The following is a 25,409-nucleotide window of genomic DNA, read 5'->3' on the forward strand; positions in this document are numbered from 1 at the left end:
TATCCATTGCTGGGTACATGGAAGGTACAATAAAGTTGGGTAGAAATAAGTGATTGTACTTTGCTGTGAAATATGATGGCACTCTAAAAATACATGTTAATAAAAGTGGTTTCAAACTTTGTGACAGTCAAGCAATGGAGAAATTCTCTGTGGACACTTGAAAGAAATAGACCATCGTAACCTAAAATCTGCCAAAAAAATCACAAAAAGCCCCATGTTTCATACTAAACACAATCATCATCACAAGCTTTCCACTACAAGACGAGACGAACAGTGTCTACTGATCAAATAATCCCAACATGCTGATAAAGGGGCAGACTACTTTTATATCTGTATCAGTTAAATGGAATGACCGAACATGCACAAATCATCATCTATAAAACTAACTTTAAGGTATTACACATACTGTAGTAGGTGAGAAAAAAAAAACATCCCTAAAGTTAAGGGTCTTTTTTACAACAGTCTAGATAAGCAGACAGCAGGCAGAGTGAGCCTCTTATTTCCTATTAAGTACTATTCTTAGAACAACCAGATGGAACAGTTATCAGAAAGAAAACACAATGAAGGAAAGACAAGAATAGAACAAAAAGCTCACTGTCCATATACAGCCCATCTGAGCGAACTTCTGCAGAAAGACTACAGTTAACAGTACTGTAAGATAAAAGCACAAGCAGGTATATTATTGGTTCAGCCAAACAGTATTGCTATGACTGAAGGATTTGCTCCTCTTTACTCTTACCGTTCAGAAAGTTGTCTTATCTGTGGAATTCCCATGTACTTCTGAAAATGCTCTAACACATTCACCACTCCCTGCAAGAGATTGGCAACTTCTCCATATTGCCTCTTCCTTGTCATGGCCCTGGACAGCACAAAATCATAATGAAAAATATCATCAATCAACCACAGTAAATGACCATTCACAACTTATGTTAGTATTTACACTCCACACTAAAAGGGCAAACTAATGCCCTATAAACCTTGAACAATTTATTTAAAGAACATAACTGGTTTTATCATGTTAAACACTGTAAAAGACTTACTCCAGTGAATCTACACCTCCAGCCAACATGTGAAGGTGATTTAGTGTTGTTATTGAGGTAGTTAAGTGACGCTTAGCATGATCCAGCTGCTTGATATCACGTGTTATTTCTTTAACCTTAAAAAAATCGTAAACATTTCTTTTGTCACTGGTTTTCAACAGTCTTCCAAAAACAAGCCTATCAATCTAGTCCTGCAAAAGATAAATTGAAGAACACAAAGAATATAGACTTCTCTAACTTAGGAGAAACATAAGCACTTGATTTTCCCTCCTGTTAAAATACTTAAGATGTGAAGTATTGAGTTTGTGGTTCTCCCCATGAAGTTTGTATACCCTCTAAACTGATATTGAGGGCAGGCTTTGCCACAGAAAACCAAAAAGTACACTACTTGCAACACCTGGTAGAGTAAACAGATATCTTTCCAAACCACCAGGGATTATTTAATACTTGATTAAACACACTATTTGCCTATGTTAGTCATAATTACCTTCTTTTTAAAAATGGACATAGAGTATTTTATTAACTTGTTAACTTGTTGTCACCAAAGAACTAGAAACCTTCAGAAAATCGGTATCACACATACCATCTGCTCGGATTTTTCTGCTTTGTCCTTGATGTCCTTAATCTTGCCAAAGAGTTGCTGTATGGCTTTTTGTGCTTCTTCAAGAGCCTAAATTAGAAAATTAAATACATTTGACAACTGTCGTTTGTCCACCGGACTATTCATCAATTACAAGGAATCCATTATATCTCATTTCTTTATTTATAGAAAGTGCACGGTTGAGAAAAGGGTATTTACATGCTTTTTTTTTTTTTTTTAATTAGTTGCTCAGTAAAATGGTTTCTAAACATTATTGGTAAGATGCTGTCTCCAAACATTTGTGTGGCACTGGATCTTTTTTTCTTAAATACACATGGACACCTAGACTTGTTGGTCGTGCCAGTTGGGGCTGATTACATGTGGCTGACTCATTTAGATAAATTTCTCTTACTCCTACTATAACAACGGCTGAACAGTTTCATTACTGGCTCAAATGTTTATTATTAACTGCTTATTTTTATCAATAGATGGCTTAGTGACGTGTTCCAAAACTGACCAGTCCAGCTATTTTTTTTTTGAACAGGGTTATCTAAGGAAAAAAAGTACTTAGCTTCATGGTTTTCACTTTTCAAAATAATGTGATTGGGCTGAGAACACTCCACAATTCATTTCCCATAGCAGAACAAAAGGAATTCTCCGAAAGGGAAATTGTACCACCCTGGCCAACATCAACAGATAGTGAATAAGAAATATATCATTTTTCCACAATGTTCTAAGTTTAATTTGATGTACACATTTAATAAAAAGCTACAGCAACCAAAAAAGTTGCCAACCCTAACTACCATAGGCCAACAAACGTATTTACAAAGAAAGACTATATTACCACTAAATAGGGGTAGACTGAAATTATACCTGTATCAGAACCATCATCTGATTAAATGCAGTACAAGTCTATAGATGCAGCTTCCACTAGTCCAACTAAAATGAGTTTTAGCTTGGATCGGTACATTAGGCTAACACTTCACACACACACACTTCTGAAAGCCAACTGGAGACAGCAAATGGAATTACTTTTGAATTTTTATAAAAAAGTACCAATATGTCCATATTGCATTTGCCTAATGTTAGATCTTGTGAAGCATCTTTAAATACAGATTTAAATGTTAACTGTTGGAATGATCTCAAATAGATGTTAGTATTCCAGTAAAAAGATACCACCCTCTGTGAAGACAAGTTAGTTTCATGGGCAAGCAAATATTATCATCATTTATTACCCTCCTTTTATACAAATACTGGTGTGTACATAATAAAACAAAGACAAAACAAATGCTTAATTTAAGTTATTTGATATATTTAAACAAATCCACCTTTATATCTGGTGCAGCAAACCCTATGTAATATGCTGCCGAGATTCCACCTCTGACAGTCAATAACATCAGTCAGGGTGAAGAGCAAGTGAAGTGCTCTCAAATGCTGCAGAAAAACGTTGGAAAAATGTACCAACCCACAAATTGGTATTCATTAGAAATAATTACAATACGAATAATGTAACAAAACAGCAAATATATGAAACTTGAAATACATTCATTATTTTAGCATTTATTTTATACAGGTATTGCATTTATTATCCATAAACACATCATACAGAAATTCCTGTTAAAGCAAACAATTCTTATTTATACGATTACTGCAATCCATTATAAAGAAACCAGTTATTTAGAAAGCTCAGAATTATGAGAAGGTCATCTTTCATACATCCCATTTTAAACAAATAATTCATTTTTTTTTAAATCCCTTATCTGGAAAACCTCAGGTCCCAAGCATAACAGTACTACCACATATGTTTTATGTAATAATAAAACAGCACCTTGTGCAACTTTATTATTATTATTAACATGTATTTATATAGCGCCAACATATTGCGTAGCACTGTAAAGTAACTGTGATTATACAACTACATCACATGAATTACATACATAGAATATATGGAGTAACAAACATCACAATCAATACAGGTACAAAGAGGTGAGGAAGGCCCTATGCATAGGCATACAGTCTAAAGGGAAGGGAGTAATACACAAGGTGTGGGAGTGGGCAAGATCGAAGTAAGTGGGTGAGAAATGTGGTGTTGTATGTGGTGTTGCGTTTGGTAGTTAAGCAGAGTGAGGGTAGGCTTCTCGAAAGAAGTGCGTTTTCAGAGATTTTTTGAAAGCAGAAAGGTTGGGAGAAAGTCGGACAGATCGTGGGAGAGCGTTCCAGAGGAGGGGTGCAGCCCTTCCAAAGTCTTGAATGCGAGCATGTGAGGAGGTAATGAGAGAAGAGTTGAGTAGCAGGTCAGTAGAGGAGCGTAGTAAGCGAGTGGGTGAGTATATAGAGATGAGTTCAGAGATGTAGGGTGGAGCAGAGTTGTGAAGTGCTTTGAAAGTCAGTGTCATTAATTTGAATTTGATTCTGAAAGGTAACGGAAGCCAGTGCAGGGATTGACAGAATGGCGAGGCAGAGGATGAGCGGTTGCTGAGGTGTATGAGCCTCGCAGCAGTGTTCATTATGGACTGGAGAGGTGACAGTCTCTGGAGGGGGAGGCCAATTAAAAGAGAGTTACAGTAGTCTAGACGCGATATGATGAGAGAGTGAATAAGAATTTTGGCAGCGTCTTGGGTGATAAATGATCGTATTTTGGATATGTTCCTTAGGTGGAAGTGACATGATTTAATAAGTGACTGGATATGAGGAGTGAATGACAGGGCAGAATCTAGGATAACCCCAAGGCACCGGGCCTGGGGAGAGGGGGTGATAGTGGAATTGTTAACTATGATGGATACTTCGGGGATGCTACTGGTGTTTCTTGGAGGAAAGAGAACCATTTCAGTTTTAGAGAGGTTTAATTTAAAGCAACTGTGTTACTGCTGTGACCCCTACAATATATATGCAACTGTACTGTTCATTTACACACTATCAAGCAATGTATAAAAGCATATATTTAGGTGCAGATTTATTAAGATGTGAGATTAGAACTCACCACATAAAAAAAAATCAACCACTTTATCTTCATTCCTATGGGATTTTTAGAAAATTATTTATCTAACAGTGAACTCTAACTTTCACCCATTGATAAATAAGCTTCTAAAAATCCCAGAAAAATGAATGGAAAGTGGGCGAGTTTTTTTTTGTGATGAGCTCAAATTTCACTCTGTGTAAAATTAAGGGGCAGGGGATATATCAAACACATACAAAAATTTATATTTGTAACGAACAACCAGATTCCCTGTGGTGTAGGTTTAGGCTGTGCCATTATTTATACCAGAATCAAATGCTTCAAAGTGATTGAGGCAAAGCAGTTTTACAGGAGATGTGAGTTTTACAGCTTTGCCAATTTTACCATTTTACAAATGCAATGTGATAACTCAATTATTTTAAAATAGAAAAAAATAAGTAATATAAACAGAATTCCTACTACAGCAAACATTTAAATGTTATTCAACACCTCTAATCATTTTTATTTAATCCAATAACAAATTAAAATCAAGATACTCAAACAAACCTGACATACAAAGTTTTCTTTTGTGTTTTTATGCTTTTACATTTGAAATGTGGATTTGCCCTTGGCCATTAAAACAGCCCCAAGGAATGCTGACAGCTGTTGCCTTCTGGCTTTGGCATTTAACTACTTTGCAAGGTCAAGGACCTCCTTGAAAGTAAGACTTAGACTACTCAGAACTGTATCTCCTTTGAAGACTTATTTCATATGCAACCCCCTGCTGGCTACTTGTAAACAGACAGACTGTGAAAATTCCACATTGGTGACCAATGAAATAAGTATCCTAACGAATATACAAATAAGATACCTTTAGATATTCCTTTTGGGTGTCAAACAACATGTACTTTGGATCACAAAAGAATAGCTATGAACTGAACATCTGATATTGTTCTAAAAGTAAAATATACATTATGAACGGATTCATGAAAATGTGGTTCTAGTATAAGGAGGCATTCAGAATAGAAAGCATTCTATATAAATCGAATATCTGAATTAAAAGCATAAAAAAATCTAAGGAGGAAAAGTAAAATATCAATCGTGGACATAGTTACAGGAACATTATATATGGGGAAGAATGTTCAGTATCAGCGCATTAAGCAGTGATTTTGGGGTTAACTTACCCAAACAAACGGGGTATCCGGGTGCACAAACCCCAAACTTTCAGCTCAGGAAGGCAATATTGCAATTAATAAGTGGTGAATGGGCTGGCACAAACCAGATCACACTCCAAAAATAGTAGTAAAAAAGTACCGGTATTTTATTAGAACAAAAACATCACAACAGAGGCCCCTCAAACAAGACATTATTGAATTAGAGAGGGTACAGAGAAGGCCAACTAAGCTGTTAAAAGGTATTGAAAATCTTAGCAATGGAAAAGACCGGCCAAATTAGGGATTTTCACACTGGAGAAGAGGCGCTTAAGGGGTGATATGATAATTATGTATAAATATATAAGGGGATCATATAATAATCTCTCTAATACTTTATTTACCAGTAGGTCATTCCAGCTGACCCATTCCGATTAGAAGAAAAGAGGTTCCGCCTAAATATTCGGAAGGGTTTTTTTTTTACAGTGAGAGCTGTGAAGATGTGGAATTCTCTCCCTGAATCAGTTGTACAGGCTGATACATTAGATAGATTTAAGAAGGGGTAGGATAGCTTTTCAGCAAGTGAGGGAATAAAGGGTTATGGAAGATAGCTCATAGTACAAGTTGATGCAGGGACTAGTCCGATTGCCATTTTGCAGTCAGGACAGATTTTTTTACCCCTCTGAGGAAATTTGGAGAGGCTTCGGATGGGGGTTGTTTTTTTGCAGGCAGGTTAAAGAAAGTTAAAAGGTTGAACTTGATGGACGTGTGTCTTTTTTCAACCTAACTTAGTATGTAAGAACAAATTTGCTTGTTTTTTTACAGAGCTGCTGGTTGGTGCAGGGAAAAGATGTTCCAAATTGGTTTAAAACTCTCCCAGGGTTTGAAGGATACCAGGCAGTGTTATTGAATGTTATTTGTTAAACCATAGAGGTATTAAATACTGAACGACATGTAAGTGAAAGTGGTAATAAAAACCTAATAGTTTTGACAAAACTTTCAATCCACAGCGAGCAATTTAACAGCTACCAAACTACCACAGTTTAAATCTGAATCACTTACAAAAAAGTAAGTGGTAAAATTATACTCAAACAAATGTTCTGACAAAATATATTCACTAAAATCATGGCTTTGACAGAAACAAATAATCTAAACTGCAAAAGATTTCAGTGAAACTCATTGTAAACGGCCTTAAGGAATCGGAGAGTGGCAGTGCTGATGGCATTAAATAAAACAAAATAAAACTGCACGTCAAGCAAAGAAAGAATTAAGAAACAAATATGAACCTTATTCAAAGTAAATTGCTTAATCATTTCCTTCAATTTGTAACAGTGATTTGCAAACTAATGACATTTATTTTGAACTAGTAATATGATATTAACACTGTATATAGCAAAGGCCCTCTGTCACCAATGCCTGCTTTTCTCTGTTACATATAATCATATTATATTGCTAATTGTAATGGCATTACTAAAACTACAAATGTTTACACTGCATATTTTACTGTGTGAAAAGTACTTCTAGAAACACAGTTGATCTAATACGTGTATCTGAAATAACTTGTATATTGCCAATGTAGACAGGCATAATATATATATATATATATATATATATATATATATATATATATATATATATATATATATATATATATATATATATATAAAGCTGCTCCACCAGAATTCTGCACTGAAATCCATTTCTCAAAAGAGCAAACAGATTTTTTATATTGAATTTTGAAATCTGACATGGGGCTAGACATTTTGTCAATTTCCCAGCTGCCCCTGGTCATGTGACTTGTGCCTGCACTTTAGGAGAGAAATGCTTTCTGGCAGGCTGCTGTTTTTCCTTCTCAATGTAACTGAATGTGTCTCAGTGGGACATGGGTTTTTACTATTGAGTGTTGTTAGATCTACCAGGCAGCTGTTATCTTGTGTTAGGGAGCTGCTATCTGGTTACCTTCCCATTGTTCTTTTGTTTGGCTGCTGGGGGGGAAAGGGAGGGGTGATATCTCTCCAACTTGCAGTACAGCAGTAAAGAGTGATTGAAGTTTATCAGAGCACAAGTCACATGACTTGGGGCAGCTGGGAAATTGACAAAATGTCTAGCCCCATGTCAGATTTCAAAATTCAATATAAAAATATCTGTTTGCTCTTTTGAGAAATGGATTTCAGTGCAGAATTCTGCTGCAGTAGCACTATTAACTGATTCATTTTGAATTTTTTTTTTATTCCCATGACAGTATCCCTTTAAAGGAGAACTAAAGCCTAACTAAAGAAGTAGGCTATACATTTTGTACATTTTGTTTTGGGCTTCTGTACCAGCCCAAGGCAACCACTGCACTTTAGCAGGGAAGATGTGTCTCCAAAGATGCCCAGTAGCTCCCTGTCTTCTTTTCTGCTGATTCACTGAACATGCTCTGTGCTGCTGTCACTTACTGAACTTAGGTGCTGACTCACAATATACAGTACACATAGAATATAACTGTCACAATATAAGGCTGATTGGTAATTAATACAGATAATTACTACATGGCAGCACATAAACAGTGCAATTAGCATCAGAATTTAATAATCAGCCTTTATAGCATCAGCTTATATTACAGGCCAACTTCATTTTCTGCTTGAAAAGTTCAAAGTTCAAAGTTCTGGATCATTGCTGATATTGAGATGCTGAAACTTTAGGCTGGTGCAATAAGTACAGTATACAAAATATGGCATTTTGAGCTATATTCATTTTTTAGGGTTTAGTTCTCCTTTAACAGTAATGGTAGGCATAACAAGGTAAATAGTGTAAGAAAGCTTATGAAACATCTGTCCTGGAGATTTGAAAATGCTTAGCAGTAACAGCAGATGTGTGCATCACTAGGAATGCCAATCTCTGTCTAGGACTGCATCACTTGTCTAGTCTAAACAGTAGAGCACATCTGCCTAACTTATTAAGTACAGGATGTTTTCTCCAGTGAAGGAAGTACGTTGATTCAGGACGTGGCTGCAGTTCACAAGAGTTAAAAATACAGACAGTAACATTATTTTTTTGGCAATATGAAAGAATACAAGGCAATAATTATTGTGATTACTAAGAAGGCATAACACATATGTGAATTCTCACTGCTAAATCTTAGAAGTAACACAATCATATATGGCTAGTTTAACTATAGAGAAAACGTATGAAAGTAAAAGACCACTTAGAACAACTATAAAAGCAAGAGCAATAAACATTTTACAATTTCTGTACAAACAAAATGCCTACAATCAAAGCAATCATTCCTTTTAAACTCAATTACTACATTAACCAATTTATTTCCAAACAAATTATAGTTTTAAAATACTTATCAAATCTAAGAGCAGATCTCCACCACAAATGCTTCTGTAATACTTTTAAACAGCTGCTGTTTTACTCAAAAATATATGCATGAGATTCAAACGCTGAGGCTACGGATTTACTCATTCTTATTTTTCACAGCTTATTTTTCAGGCCCTGCCCCATTTATATTCAGTTCTGCTTGGGTGTTAAGTTCATTAAGCCCTAGCAACCAATTAGCAGTCCATATTAACTTAAATTAAACTACCACTTTACATTCTCATTTAATGCTTAAAATGAGAAAGCAAACTTCTTCCGTGTTATCTGTTGTTGTCCCAAGCATTACATCTTTTCTACAGACATTCTAACAGTAGTGATGATACACATTCCTGATTCTGAACCTAAGACATATGTACTTGGAATAAAATAATCACTCTTTGGATCACCCCCTATTCTTACAGGGGTCTGGAAATCCTAATACATTGTTCTCAAATGTCCCTCTCCATATATACTGACTTACCAAACATGGGATCATTTAATTGATAAGCAAACTCAGTATACACAGTTTACATTTATAGACGTTACTCTGATGTTTGGGATGGTATTAGGCAATAGGAGAGACCTGGACAATGCTTTTTCAGAATCCATCGTCTCTCAAAATGTACTCTTAAATTAATGGTTCATGTGCCACAACTTGCATTTAAATACGGCTGTGCACTCTAATGCAGCTGAGCATTTCTCCTTTAGCTATTTTCCATTTTTTCTGACCTTTTTTCATTTAAACCTTTCTCTGTCACCCTCCCATTATTTTTACTAATGTCCCTTGTTGTCAATCAATATATTTATTTTAAACATTTTAATTTAAAATCAATTTTTATTTTTTTTTTATTTTGCAGCATTTCTAAATGTAAATAATAGAATAGTTTTCACCTATCAGAAACCTCTTTGCATACAGCTCACTCTTCTCTTACTGTTTGGCTTAATGATATACTTCCAGTCCATTTCAACTGCACAACCCTGTGCAAATATTCCTGTCTGTGTGTGTGTTGGATCTTGCCAGACTTCATTAAATTACACTTCAATATTCTCTGAATACCAGTTTAACTAACGGTAGCATGAAAATTATTTCATATTCAGATTGCTGAAAATAACAATTCATCAAAGCCATTCATCATTAATGTAATGGAAACCAGTACTTTGAACACCGCTCCTCTGTAATAGCTAACACAATGTTAAGTGCCCTCAATTAATTGCACAAGGTTAATGAATGTATATCATATGGGAAAAAAAAGAACAAGGTGTGCGTGAGCACTCTGTTCTGATCCCTGCAAAAATAGTCAACAGGAAATTTTGGTTGAAGGACAGCAGGAGGAAAGGGTAGAGTAGTAGATTGTCTTATATGTCTAGTTTGTAGTTCATGGGCCCAGCTGCAGTTTACAAACTGTTGTAACAGGGCAGCATAAATTACTGTAAGGGCTGGCATGCTACCTAGCCGCACGGGTAGTTTTCTTGATTCAGCAGCACTAAGAACTAGGTGCTTATTGCTACGGTACAGAGGATGCGCATGTGCTCGATCCTGTAGTAGGGAGAGGGCGCTAGCCTCCGGGCATCCTCAGGGGGAAATTCAGCCCTGATTCCTGATTTCCTATTCAAGTCAATGGGAATCATAGGCTCTCTATTTGCCAAACAGCTAACTGAAAGTGAAACTAAGAAGGAAAAAAATGTGAATGAAAAAAAGAACAGATAAAAAGGGCTCACAGACTAATCAATATATAATGGATATTCCCAAACCAAAATCCGTTCAGTGTAACCTATTTTTGTGTTACTCTCCTGTCAAGCACAAAATAAATGAACATGACACTCCAGTGACTATTCTCCAAAGAAACAGTATTGGGTTTGTAAATTTAACACCCACTGTCTGCTGAAATCTGGTAACTATTTTACAGAATTTTATACAATGTTAATAAGAACATATTTGAGAGGGTTTCCAATGAAATTTACTAATAAATAGAAAACCTTGACAGCACTCCATTTTACCACTATATTTTACCACTCCATGGTAAAATATACCATAGCAAACTGTGCCCTGCTGAATACTTCTGGAGAGTTTCCTGTTTCGGAAATTAGCTAAATTTGATAAATTAACATTTTCTGTTATCCATTATATTTACTAAATGAGAAAGTTAAATAAGAAAAAGATATCAGCCTCTTCCTCTGCTTCAGTAAGTGGAAAGCAGGCTTTTTAGGGAAACTTGTTACGCCCTATGCAGGAATTTTCACACCCAGCCTGAACCATTTCCTTTCATAAAAGGGGTCATTATCGGGATTAGTTCTGAGGTTTGTTCACACCATTCTTAGCAGATATTGCACAGGAAATAAAAGACCTTTGATTTAACAAAAAAAAAAAAAAAAAAAAGCCTGACCTGTTAACATGTTATGTTGCCCTTAAAAAAGATATTAAATAAGACTTTCTGCATGCTCTACGTGGTTAGAAAATTGCCAATGAATGGTACAGGAGTGTGACTAACTTATTTACACTTTAACGTGATAAGACTAAACACTGCAAAAACACCCCACATTTTAAACACTGCTTTACAAAAATAAACGTTTTTTCATAAAACAATTAACAGCAATACCCATATCTGCATATAATGTTTTATTATGCATGGTAAATATAGGCAAAGATTTACTAAAATGATTCATGTAACTTGTTTTTATAATATTTAGTTTTTTTATCATATTTAGTTACTTTAATTTATTTATATACCTTTGCTATATGATGCTAGGTGAAGCATGCCATAAATAGCAGAGAAAGTGTTCTCTTAAATACATATAAAATGTCATTCCTGCTAAGGCAGGTATCATCTAAAGCAGCTCTCTCAGCATTCTTATCATTCCTCTCTACACAGACTACAGTACCTTAGAGCAGAGCTACTCAGCACATTCCTTCTCTTCATAGATTTTTCATAAATTCGATAAAAGTTCAGCGAGTAAACAGCTGCCATTTATGAGTGTGCTACCTTTCTATGCTTTGATTACAGTATAGATGAGTTTAACAGGTACAGTTTTTTGAGGATTCACAAGCCACCTAGTGGCTGTCATTTAAAATAAAAAACACCTTAATTTCCACTGATTTAAATATTTATATAACACATTCAGCAGCTCCTAAGTATGTTCACAATCTGGCAACCCCCCTTATATAGCTGCTTATCAGCCAATCTCACATCCACACTGGCTACTTCCTTTTGCATTACAGACCTCAACAAGTAATGGCAGGAAAACACTTAAATTATCTCAAGGAGGGGGGGGGGGTCATCTTTACGTTAACTTTTAGTTACGTTACAACTTTGCAATTGGCCTTCATTTTTTCTTTTTATAGTTTTTGAATTATTTGCCTTTTTTTCTGACCGTTTCCAGCTTTCATATGGGGGTCACTAACCCCATCTAAACAAAAATGCTCTGTAAGGTGATAAATGTATTGTTATTGCTACTTTTTATTACTCATATTTCTATTCATGGCTTCTCCTTTTTAATATTCCAGTTCTTATTCATATCAATAAATGGCTGCTACTGTTATTTAGACCCTAGTAATTGCTGAAACTGCAAACGGAACCACTGTCCAGGTTGCATGGCCGGGCTTCCTAGGCAACACGGCCGGCAATGGCACTCCACCTCTGCTCCCCAACACAAGAAATTCAGAAGAGGAGGAGAGCAGGTAAACCGGGGCCTCGATGGACCAGGATTAGGGGTATGCAGGCAAGAGGTATGTGCCCAGCGCCCCCCAGCTTTGCTCCATAAACACGTGTCGCTTCTGCCTACCCCTATTCCTATACTTCACCACTGCAAGCAAGCAAGCTAGAGGAAGAAATCCGAGAAGGGCTTCCAGCTCTCCAGAACATTTAGCATCATCGAATTCTTCAACAAATTTGCAACTCACAATCATAAAGGAGGTATACATGGAAGATGACTCCAAAGGAAAACTGGGTATAAGAGACACCCCAATGGTTACAACTGCAACTGATTGAAACATCGAGGACCACACAGACCAAAACAATTACAAACAATACAGTATTAAGAGCTTCATTTTAGAACTAAAAGTAGACATGTAATGGAGTGTACTTCCTAAAAAGATGCGTGAGTTTGGTTTCTTTTTGTTTCCCACGTCCGTCTTTTTTTTTCTCTCACAAACTCAAATTTCGATAAATCTGTCACTAATTGTATACTTCTTTCTAACTGGTACGTTGGTGCCAAAGGACAAGAAACACTTATTGTTAACAAGAAGAAGTACACAAATAAAAAATATAACTTTAAAGAATACACACACAAAGCAATGCAAACACATATACAACACAGTGCATCTCTCTTTAATGAGAAAATTATTTCAAACGCTGTTTGCATTGATGTGTTTTTGGTGCATGCACAGCAATCATTCTGTATTAAGCATCAGCTAGTTCTTGTTTTCTCATAACTCACTATTAGGGATGGGCAAATTTTTTCGCCTCGTTTCGCCGAAAAAATGATGCCCATAGACTTGTATGGCGGCGTGCATCAAAAAAAAAAAAAACAATTTTGACGCCCATAGACTTTAATGGGCGTCTGCGAATTTTTGGCGAAACGGGTCAAATTCGCCTATCCCTGCTCACTGTATCAAATATCCATGAACTCCCTATACCAAATATCCATTTACAACAACTGCAAACACTGTAAAGGGTAAAAAGGGTCAGATGCCCATTATTATTTCCTATGTTTACAGTGGTGGTTTAAGGGGTCAGGTATAGCTACCAACAAAATAGGAAAGGTATGGAGGGAGCAACACTTGATAAAGGGTACCCAAGCACTTGAGCCACACCCAACACAATTAGATTTTCTAATCCAAGAACTAGAGTTCTGTTTGGTCTGGTAGCCATTATTTATCCTGCATACATAATGTTTAAAGGAGAAAGAAAGTAATTTTATACTTGGTAATGCCAAAAGTTAGGCACCCTAAGTGATTATATTTACTTACCTGACACTATGGGCGCAATCCTCTTCCTGCTTCCTCTTTCAGCTCGCGGCTGAACATGCACAGTGAAAATCCGAACTTTAATGAGAAAGCTGGCTATTTTGCTCTACTGTGCATGCATCTGCCCTGGAAAATTTGAAGAGTAAAGAAGTAGGAAAAGGATTGCTCGCAGTGGTGTTCGCTGGAAGAACCCTGGACTGGTGCAGTTTTCTGCTGATAGGAGCACCAGCCTAAAGTGTCAGGGTAAGTAGATACAATCACTTGGGGGTGCCTAACTTTTGGCACACCCAAGTATAAAATGACTTTCCTTCTCCTTTAAGACCACACAAGGCTGATCCTTGGCCTGCAGAAAAACATAGGCCCATATGCTGACATCAGCCGCCTTCTTTGCCTGCACCCAGAACCAACACACCCGTCCAGAACAGCCCACCAGCGCCCCTAGACAAAAAAACGGAAACTATTTAGGGACCCTTTCCAACAATGGAAGAAAGATTTTGAATTTTATCACTTTTACCAGTGCATAGTGTATGTAATAAAACGTCTTACTGAAAAAGGTGTTATTTTCTTGCCACAGGACAATGCAACCATTAAAAATGTGTTAATGCGCAATAAAAATTAAAATTAAGATATAACAATTTACATTGTTTTATACTGCGAAATTAACATTTTGGGGGTTTTTGTCCGTGTGAGAAAATTCGCAACAAAATCGTGTGACAATTCAAATTTTAGAATTGCCGGCCGGAACATTCAACTTTATCGGATTATCAAATATCAAGTAGACCGAAACTATAGAGAATCACGAAGGCAAAAAACATGCTCCAATTGTTAAGCAACAAGAAAATTGGCAAGCCTTTTTATACTTTTTGCATTATTTAAAGGAACAATAACACCAAAAAATGAAAGTATTTTAAAGTAATGAAAAAATCATGTACTGTTGCACTGCACTGGTACAATTTATTTGTTTGCTTCAGAAACACTACTATAGTAAATATAAACAAGCTGCTGTGTAGCAATGGTGGAAATTGAAAAAAGGCTATATAGCACAGGCTAAATATTGATAACAGATAACACCATTATGTTCTACAGAGCTTATCTACTATGTGTAAACTGAGCCTTTTCTCCTTTGAATAGCTGCCCCACAGCAGCTAATTTATATAAACAAGTGTGTTTCTGAAGCAAACCCACCAGTTTTACCAGTGCAGGGCAACACTGCATTATATTTGTATTATTATTATTTATTTTTTTGATGTTACTGTTCTGTTACCGTTTCTAAATCCAATAACTTTGTCTTGTAGATTTCCCCTTCATCATGCACGTCCTTTCCGACAATGTGCAAAAATTCCTGAAGGCTCCCACAGAAGACATCGCCACGTGTGCCGAATCAGAGGAATCCCTATTGCGCATGCGTGCTGGTCTAGGTCTTGAGAACAGAGCGATTCATTTTGGGTAGTATTCTTTTTGTACTTACCGTAGTGCTTCTGTGAAATCATCATCTCCAGATATTCTAAACAGCTTCACACTTCAGCGAAATGCCTGCACTATTAGCCTGTATTGGGGTACACATTTCCCTGCACAAAATATTGTCTTTAGGCTTTCCTTGTCCTTTAAAGGGAATATCTGCCATTGACTTCTACATTATTTCAACAAGTTTTAGCCGGAGTATTTTCAGATTTGGATTTTTAGCAGTATCAGAGCATAATAAATCTCGAAAAATGTGTGTGTTTTTTTTTTGTCCTCTAAAAATACAGGGTTTTTTTCCCTTTACAACTCCACCAGAAAAATTCAAGATTTCATAAATACGCCCCATATTGTCTGTAGTAATACATTTTGTCAAGGATTGAAATTGTTCACTACACCAATTATCCTGTATTCTAGGTAGGTTGATATAAGACATTAAACTATGTGCTGATCCTATTCAGTCCTCTAAAGTATATATAAGTATACTACAACAAGAGGCCACTGGCTCCAGAATTTGGGTGTAATTGAACTGATGGCCACAGAGAATTGCCAGTTGCTTTGTAAATGAAACATTTTGAGGACACTGTAATGCAATTCCAAATAATTAGCATCTTTCATTTGGATATAATATAATTATAGCTACATATGTTTGTGTGGACTTAGGTGTTACTTGATATCCATCAGCTGCAGGTACCCCACCAGAACTGTGATCACAGTCCATAGCCCAATAAGTATAAAGGGGCTGCATTCCAGACACTACTACAGAAGCTCCACAATGCACTCAAACTGCCCTTCAGAATTCCATGAGTATACAGCCTTCAGAGCGAGTCATTTCTTTTTTTCTGACAGCTAGTCTCTGAGAATAAAAGCTCTGTTGACAAACATATAAAAGAAAATAACAATTGCCCTTCTGTATCTTTCTCTTCACCAGTTAAGAGGGATAAAAGGAAAATATTTATTTCTATAAGACATTCTGTCTGTGTTGATGACAATGTAAAATTTCAAAATGTCCCTGAATGTGAGATGTGGACTTCTGTAACGTGACCTCCCCTTCTTATGTCACATCTAACCCCTACTTAAAGATTCAGAGAATTAATCACATTTTGTGAGCTCCAGAATTTCTTTTGTTCTTAAGCAGATTAGTAAGCATTAGAGGGAAGGCAAACATATGAACTGCCACTGCCTATTACACAGCACCTTTGATAATGTGGTTCTGGCTTTCTCTGTAAAAGGCTGTATTGACTGTATAACAAAAACATAAACGCATTTTCTCTAATTGACAGAAGTCCTGCAGGATAAGTAGAAAGTTGATGCTTTAGCGAAAAATCATATACCTGATGCACATTTTCACAAAAAATTTGGATTCTTACTACCACAGTAAAGTATATCATACAGAATGGCACAAAGATTATTAGGAAGCATCAGATAATGTTTTCTCCTATTGCTGCGCAGATTTACAACATAACATTAGATTTGTGTAACAGGAAAAAAAGCACAATGAACTAGTAATACACTGTACCGCAAATGTGGTGACATGTAATTGGCTTGCTATCAGTACCTTGCTTCTGTAGAAAGCAGAATTAAAAGCAAAACCCAAATCAGGTTCAGATAAAGAGTTTAAGTGAGCAGTTTATAATCCCACTTACTCCATGCTCCACACTTGTATTACAAAAAAGTTAAACTGAGGCAGTAAACTGTATGGCAGTGCTCCAAATACAAACTCTAAAGTGTAAATACGAAAAGTATGTACACTGTAAGTCTTATGGGACAATACAAAGGAAAATACTATACTGGAAGGTGCTTTTGACATTAACAGAAAAGGCAAAAACTCTTTGTAGGCAGTCTCCTAGTTAGATTTTAGATTCCTAAAAGCTTTGATCATGACAGTAATAATTTTAAATATATTTTGCAGTTACATTATACTAAACTACTCTTATAACAAGATATGGAAGTGGTCTTCCATAATGACTTAACATTTCTAATACACATACCTGTCTCCCATCTTGTCCAACATTTGTTTGTCCACGTACCACAGTTCTAATGTTGTCATCCAAGCGCCTGGGGTCAAAAAAAAAATTAGATCAATTGTATACTCTCAGGGGCAGATTTATCAAAAATTCGAATGTACTCACAACTCGAACGGGAGGTTATTTATGAAATAACTCTAATGTAGGCTATTCAATCTAATACAAACGACCAGAAAATTATAATTAAATTAAAATCAAGTTTTCCTCCAAAGAAATACCTTGAATGTCAGGAAGGCAATTAACATCTTCAAATGGTTCAACAGACCTCTTACATTGACTTTTACATGAACTCAGCAGGTTTTAAGTGTATATTTGAATAAGAACTGTTTCCAGGGTCGAGGGGTGATAAATCTCACATTAAAATTAAAATTCAAGTTGGTGGTTTAAAATTCAAATTTGTAAGTTTTGACCCAAAAAAAATGTAAAATTTTAATTCAACTTTACCATTCAAACCTTAGTAAATATGCCAACGAAAGAATCCTCGTTTAACAAAAATCCTTCTGTTACATAGACTTAATTAAAGGAGTTCACCTTCAAACACTTTTTTTTAGTTCAATTGGTTTCAATTTGTTCACCAGATATTAAGACTTTTTCCATTTACTTTCTATTTTGTATTTGTGACCATTTTTCTGATATTGAAATGAAGAGCAGAATCCCTGAGTTTCAGTAAAGGCAGCTGTTAAAATGTATAAAATAGTTGCTAATAGACCTCAGATACTGCTGAGAAATGTATCAACTAATTGTATCAATTAAATGTAGCAAATTATAACAGTTCAGAATGCTACTGGATCACTGAGCTGTCAGAATGGAACCCCCAGAGACACAAACATTAAACTTTAAACTTCAAAAAAAAAAAGAAAGAAAGCAATTGAAAAGTCTTTGTTTATGGTGAACACAACTGAAAAAAAGTGTTTGGAAAGTGAACAGCCCATTTAATAAAATGGCTATATGGAGAGAAAAAAACATTACGTCAGATGGTTGAAACATGTTAGACTGCATAATACATATTACAAGCATTACTCTTCCATTTTTGCAGGTAAGTAATTAAGCATTTGGACATATCTATTGTTCTAGGGATGCCCCAAATCCTTTAATATCTTATATTAAAGTCACTGAATAATTTATCAGACAAGCCGATCACTTTAACAGCCCATACAAGAGTAAAACCAAATATCAACAGTGCTCTTTGCTGTATTGTATGGTTCAAGTTTAAAAAAAAAAAAAAAATGAAAATAATGAGAAGTAACTTTTTAAATATACTATACATGCCCATTCATTTACTCTAGTGTGTCCTGATGGTAATTTGTATTACATATCTGTTTGAACTGGCACCTACCTTATTTTTAAACGAATTTTGCTAACAACATCATCAATGTTTGACAGAGACTGTAAAAAAGTAAGAACAGGAGTTCTGAGAACATTTAAAGATGAATACAATGTAAATGTCAGTATTTTCATAAATAAACTGAATGATTCTACATACATCAAGGAAAACAAGCAAAAATCTATGGTGGATGTAATAAAAGCACTTAATGATAAAGGGATCAATTTGCTAGGATTTACAATATTTGCTTAGTGGGGTACATATTTTTCTCAGTGTGTTTCTTGATTCTTCATGGTTACTACATTTTCTACACAGGACAGGCAAAACAAAGTAATCTGAAAGCAGACACTGCCACCAAGTGGAAGGTGAAGAGACTGTTTTAGATCAGTTTTGGATTTTATCATAAACTAAATGGCGTTCAAGTTAGAATATAAACTTTAATGCCATTTAGCAGATTATTAAATGTGGCTATTTATTTATTTTAAATTCAGGTGATTACATTTTCAGATCAAGCATGCATTTGGTTCTGTATTCAGACAAATCTTTTGTGGAGTATTTGGTATTCGGCTAGATCCAACACTTATGGATTTTCCAAACCAAGCTTCCCCGTCAGCTTCTTACAATGCAAAATAAGTGTCTTCATTCACTTAGCACACAAAATCTAGATTTAAAAAAAAAAAAAACTGCCTGTTGGTGGTTGTCATCCTAGTGTTAGCAGACAGTGCAAGTTGTCCTTCTTAACTCAAACAGATTTTCTTGTGTCTTTAAAAAATACATGGAGGAAGTGTTTACACAAGGTTTTTACATCCTTGCGGAAAGGGATCTGCAAACCAACTAAACAGTTTTTCTAATGTATTTACCATCTTCCAAAGTGCTCCTGCATAGTACACAATATGAAAACCATTGGCTTACAAACATCTAGGATGTCATCATGGGGATAAACAGGATTAAACTATATAAATAAATAATTTATAAAATGTTACCAACCCGTGTTTATATAGCAGCTATCACAACTCACATTAAATAAAGATTTTCAATGCTTAATCCTTATAAAATATCAAGTTTCAAATGCCTGAAAATGCTAGAGGAATGTATAGCTCACCTGTTCTGTTGGAAACAAAGTATTAATATATTCAACAGCATTGAAATCCGCACAGTCTAATGGGTCCTGACTGGGAAATACCTGTACAAATAAAAGCACAAAAAATTCTTGATTACTTTTTATTTTAGATATTATTTTATTAGAAAAACATTCTGTTTATACTTCTTACATAACATGTGAGTGTTGCAGGTAGACTGTTTCTCAAATTGCAATGACCATTTCACTTGTGAAGCTTGCTTGCAAGTCTACTAAGGACAGAGAAGCCTCAGTTTTGGGTTATTTATAAACACTGGAGAAATATACACCCGGGCAGCAACTTATTTTAACCAATTAGCATTTTTTCCTTACTATATAAAACAGTACATGAAACATAAAAAAACAAATCTTTTGTTTAGATAAAATCAAACTGAAATGATCATTGAAATTATGTCCAGCAAGCAATTATAAAATGGGAATAAATAAGTAATCACACTTAGCATTTCTAATGTACTATGATGATTTAAAAATTATTTTTGTAAGCAATGTGTATTCCAATGTCTTATTTACTTTCATATTTGGGTAATGTTCAATTTAAACTATATAGACAAAGTACGTGGACATATTTTTTGCCAGAAGCATCCAGGCATCCCTATTGCGATTTTACATAGCTGGAACAATCCCTGCCAAATATAACATAAACACAAGATCATTTATCAGATATGATGGGTGCCTGGAGAACACTACCTGTCTGAATGTGTAAGGTCTGCTACAGCATATTATGCCATTCTTGTCTTTGTGACAACAAATTCAGAGAAAGCACATTCCTTTTTCAGCACCATAATGCTCCCATGCACAAAGCAATGTATATACATAATTGGCTATCTGAGAAGGGAGCGCTGTGAATTGCCAGCACTGAGCCCTGATTTCTAGTAACTTAACATTGGTGGGATGAACTGGAAAGCCACCTGCAAGCCAGTAAGATAGTGGACAAGTAGGTGTTGGGAAACTTTTGCATATAGCATAGTTCTGTCAAATGACCACTGCTTCAGAGTGCTCTTTACACTCCCATAATACAGACCAAATTATCCAGAAATGCTGTAAAAGACCTTGAAGTGGTCATGTCACAGGCAAAGAATGTAACATTTCTCAGATATGGGTATACATACATAGCATAGCATGTTTTCTAAATTTTTAATTGGTTGCTATGTTTATACAGACAATACTAAACATTTTACCAGCCATAGGTGTCTCATGTTTATTGCATTGAATATCATTCATACATTAATTCCCGTGCCCTGGCAGATCCTGAAAATGACAGTAACGCAACATCCTACACATAATTTTAACGGTTTCAAGTTCTCTAATTTTAACAGCAAACCTTTTTTAACTTTGCATTCCATTCATTTTAATAAAAAAGAAAAAAATATGAATTAGTCACGGTAGCCCTGACTGTGTCACATAAGAAAACAAACACATGCACAATGAACACTGTACAGTCACTGTACAGTTTGGGAACCCCTCTCAGCCTGAATAATAATTTACTCCACTTTTAACAAAAAAAGATCACAGTGGTATGTCTTTCATTTCCCAGGAACATCCGAGTACTGGGGTGTTTTATGAACAAAGATTTTTAGTGAAGCAGTATTCAGTTGTATGAAATTAAATCAAATGTGAAAAACTGGCTGTGCAAAAATGTGGGTACCCTTGTAATTTTGCATGCATGTAACTGCTCAATGCTCATTACTGGCAACACCAAATTGGTTGGATTAGCTCGTTAAGCCTTGAACTTCATAGGCAGGTGTGTCCAGTTATGAGAAAAGGTATTTAAGGTGACCAATTGCAAGTTGTGCTTCTGTTTGACTCTCCTCTGAAGAGTGACAACATGGGATCCTGAAAGCAACTCTCAAAAGATCTGAAAACAAAGATTGTTCAGTATCATGGTTTAGTGGAAGGAAACCAAAAGCTATTTGAGAGGTTTAAACTGTCTGTTTCAAGTGTAAGGAATGTAATCAGGAAATGAAAGGCCACAGGCACAGTTACTGTAAAACCCAGGTCTGTCAGGCCAAGGAAAATACAGGAGCGGCATATTCAGAGGATTGTGAGAATGGTTACAGACAACCCAAAGATCACCTCCAAAGACCTGCAAGAACATCTTTCTGCAGATGGTGTATCTTGCTGCAGATGGTGTATCTTTCTACAATTCAGCGCAATTTGCACAAAGAACATCTGTATGGCAGGGTGATGAGAAAGAAGCCATTTCTGCACTTGTATGCAAAAGCTCATTTAGATAAGCCACAGTCATTTTGGAACAAAGTGCTTTGGACTGATGGGACAAAAATGTAGTTATTTGGTCATAATAAAAAGAGTTTTGCATGGCTGAAGAAGAATACCGCATTCCAACAAAAACACCTGCTACCTACTGTCAAATTTGGTGGAGGTTCCGTTATGCTGTGAGGCTGGGTGGCTAGTTCATGGACTGGGGCCCTTGTTAAAGTCGAGGGTCGGATGAATTCAACCCAATATCAACAAATTGTTCAGGATAATGTTCAAGCATCAGTCACAAAGTTGAAGTTACGCAGGGGTATTCCAACAAGACAATGACCCTAAACACACTTCGAAATCTACAAAGACATATATGCAGAGTGATAAGTACAATATTCTGGCCGTCACAGTCCCCCGACTTGAATATCATTGAAAATCTATGGGATGATTTGAAGCAGGCTGTCCATGCTCGGCAGCCATCAAATTTAGCTGAACTGGAGAGATTTTGTATGGACGAATGGTCAAAAATACCGCCATCCTGAATCCAGACACTATTTTTCCTGCTATCCCCGCCAGCAACCTTGCACTGCTGGCTTCTGCCTGCTCACCCCCGTTTGTGACGTTATCAGCAGGGGGGTCGGCATGGGTCTATAAAAGGAAAGGCCACCTAGGCCCGGGCCAAGGGTGGTGGGATTTCAGGGGAAGGCATGCTGCCCAACCACACCCACATTGGTTCAGAAACACTGGGTATATGCAGGAGATAATAGTTTTTTTTACATTTCTTGTGCACCAATCCCTATTGCTCCAGTCCTGATGATGAATAAAGGGAGAGGACTGGGGTGACGCATGTAAGCGGGCCTAAGGGTGCCCGCTAGGTAAATCTGGCCTTGACATCACTAGTTGGAGAGCAACATGTTGCTTACAAGCCACTGGTTGGGGACCACTGGCTTATCCCCATGGCATATTCAAGTACTGTACAGACATTTGACCTATGGGGAGATGTCTAATATAGTGATAACCTATGGCTCTGCAGCTGCTGCTTTTACACTACAACGAGCATCACCTTGCCAGTGATTGTTATAGTCCAACAACAGCTGGAAGGTGACAAACTGGACATCCATGAAAAAAGCATTATTTCCTAAGCAATAAGCTAAATGTGATCACTGAAAGTAATTTGCATAGACTCTATTACATATATAAACACCAGAAATACGGATTTATGATATTTCTAGAGGGGTGAAGGGCAACGATCAGCACTGACTGGTAACATACTATGCCATGTGCCCAGAGGTACAAGAGCAAAGGCAAGCAGGTTTCAGATAAGTTGTAATGCCACATTCTAGGAGAGGCTGACATTGCTAGAATACATGACTTGCATCCACTACCATTTCTCCGTGTATTGTCACTGACCATTAATCATAGGCCGCTAGTTTTATAAAGATGACCGTGTCCTTGAAACTTGTTTCGTACCTGCTCGATGGCTTGCTGTACCTCCGGGGACAGGTGTAACACTGCCTCTAGCTCCTCCACAACCACCAGCTCTTCCTCATCCATCTCTGCAGGATCAGCAGTAGCTTCCTGCGCCGCACTGTACCCTGGGACAATTGGGAAGGAAGTGCTGTTTCTATGGAGACAGCTTGCCAAGTCAAACGATGCTTCCAGTTGTCAAAAACATATGTGAAGCGTAGATGACAGAGGGAGATTATTCAAAAAAAAATTGTCATGCTGTTTTATTTATCCGGTTACTGCTTCCTGAACTCGTATAAATTGCATTTAGCTATACATTGTATTATTTGCCCATTTAAAATATGGCCGCCAAGTGCGCAGAGAACGTCATGTAAGTGACGTGTAATAGTTTTCCACAGTAGCTAGTCAGAATGCAGATAAAGCAGGGGATGTATAATTTATCCTGTATTAGGAGACGGGATGCTGTACGGTTTTGATGTGTGCTACTCAAAATGAACATTCCTTTTAGCGTTTGGATATGTGATTACACAGCCGCAAGCAACTGTGATATTTTCTTTACAGTATAGTCGCCTAGTTTGTTTCTCTTTTGTTAGTAGAAAAATTGGTGGTTTTCAGAACACACCGATTCCATTGATGAATCATAATAACGTCATGATGGCCTCGTGGGCGTGTTCTAACAGGTTTGTAACCACGCCCTGACACATCACAGTGATTGCCCGACCACACCCTCCATCCCTGAGTGGCATTACTGTGTGCTCCTGATTACACAATCACATCACCATCTAGAGGCAGTAAATGAGAATGCACATCAAGGAGGAATTCTTTTTTTCCGTTTTTAGCTAGATTGTTATGGTCCAAAAAACTTAAAAGTTGTTGTAAAATCGATAAAAGGTAATGTAACTGTAATATATGTTTTAAAATGAAACTCAGTATAATTTGCATTATGCTACGTAGAGATGCCTGGGTAAAGACATAGGTAAAAAGAATGCCCATCATTTGCAGGGTCCAGTAACTATAGTAGCCAATCAGATGTTTTATTCAGCTACCAGTCAATGCTATGTCCTGATTAGTAGGGCCCACTGACCCAATTTTTATTCTGTTACCCATATTGCTGTGAATTAAATTGAAGTGTGTAACTTCCTGATGAACTTGCTATCTAAATGAGGCTATTGATGGTGAATTATTTATTAGAATTAGATCTTTCAACACCAACATATTATAGAAAGCAGGACTTATTAAAATCCTCTTTCAATCCATAAGGGAATTGTATTTGCAATACCCAAATCCAGTAACATGCCCTTTGTAAAAGTAGTCTTCTTTGTCCTGTCTTTCTCTTGCCTTTATCTGTTCAAAAACCTCCATTTCAGTTGTGACACATGATGACATTGTTAAAGGGGTTGCTTACCTTCAAAAGTTTTTTTCAGTTAAGTTGATTTCAGATAGATCACCAGAAATAAAGATTTTTTTCAATTACTTTCTACTTTCTATGTGTGACCGTTTTTCTAATACCATTTTTCACCTCCTATAGCAGCTCGGGGGGGGGGGGTCTACGACTCTTTAACTGTTTTAAATTGATACATTTAGTTGATATATTTGTAATCTTTGTCCCTGCTGAGCAGAATCCCTAAGTTTCATTAAAGGCAGCTGTTAGAATTGTTATCATAGTTGCTCATATTTCTAAGATACTGCTGAGAAATGTATCAACTAATTGTATCAAATAAATGTAGCAAATTGTAACAGTTCAGAGATTCAGGATCACTGAGCTACCAGACTGAAACA

At 36.4% G+C, this 25,409-nt stretch overlaps 1 protein-coding gene across 2 annotated transcripts in view; it reads right to left on the bottom strand.

The window, feature by feature from the left end:
* vps53.S (VPS53 GARP complex subunit S homeolog) overlaps window positions 1-23,935 on the bottom strand; it is a 70,619-nt gene extending 46,684 nt beyond the window's left edge. Inside the window, exons 1-7 of one of the 2 annotated variants that reach the window (XM_018249661.2) lie at window positions 23,634-23,935; window positions 19,923-20,003; window positions 18,833-18,882; window positions 17,461-17,527; window positions 1,624-1,710; window positions 1,041-1,156; window positions 740-859 (exon numbers count right to left, since the gene is read on the bottom strand). In XM_018249661.2, the coding sequence (XP_018105150.1) occupies window positions 740-859; window positions 1,041-1,156; window positions 1,624-1,710; window positions 17,461-17,527; window positions 18,833-18,882; window positions 19,923-20,003; window positions 23,634-23,717 (605 nt within the window). In that variant the 5' untranslated portion in view covers window positions 23,718-23,935. Of the gene's footprint in view, window positions 1-739; window positions 860-1,040; window positions 1,157-1,623; window positions 1,711-17,460; window positions 17,528-18,832; window positions 18,883-19,922; window positions 20,004-22,321; window positions 22,419-23,633 lie in introns of those variants that run through there. The other variant, XM_041584113.1, reaches the window with a different exon arrangement.
* Between the last annotated feature and the right edge of the window lie 1,474 nt (window positions 23,936-25,409).

This window comes from Xenopus laevis, chromosome 2S (assembly GCF_017654675.1).
Source record: "Xenopus laevis strain J_2021 chromosome 2S, Xenopus_laevis_v10.1, whole genome shotgun sequence".
NCBI lineage: Eukaryota > Metazoa > Chordata > Amphibia > Anura > Pipidae > Xenopus > Xenopus laevis.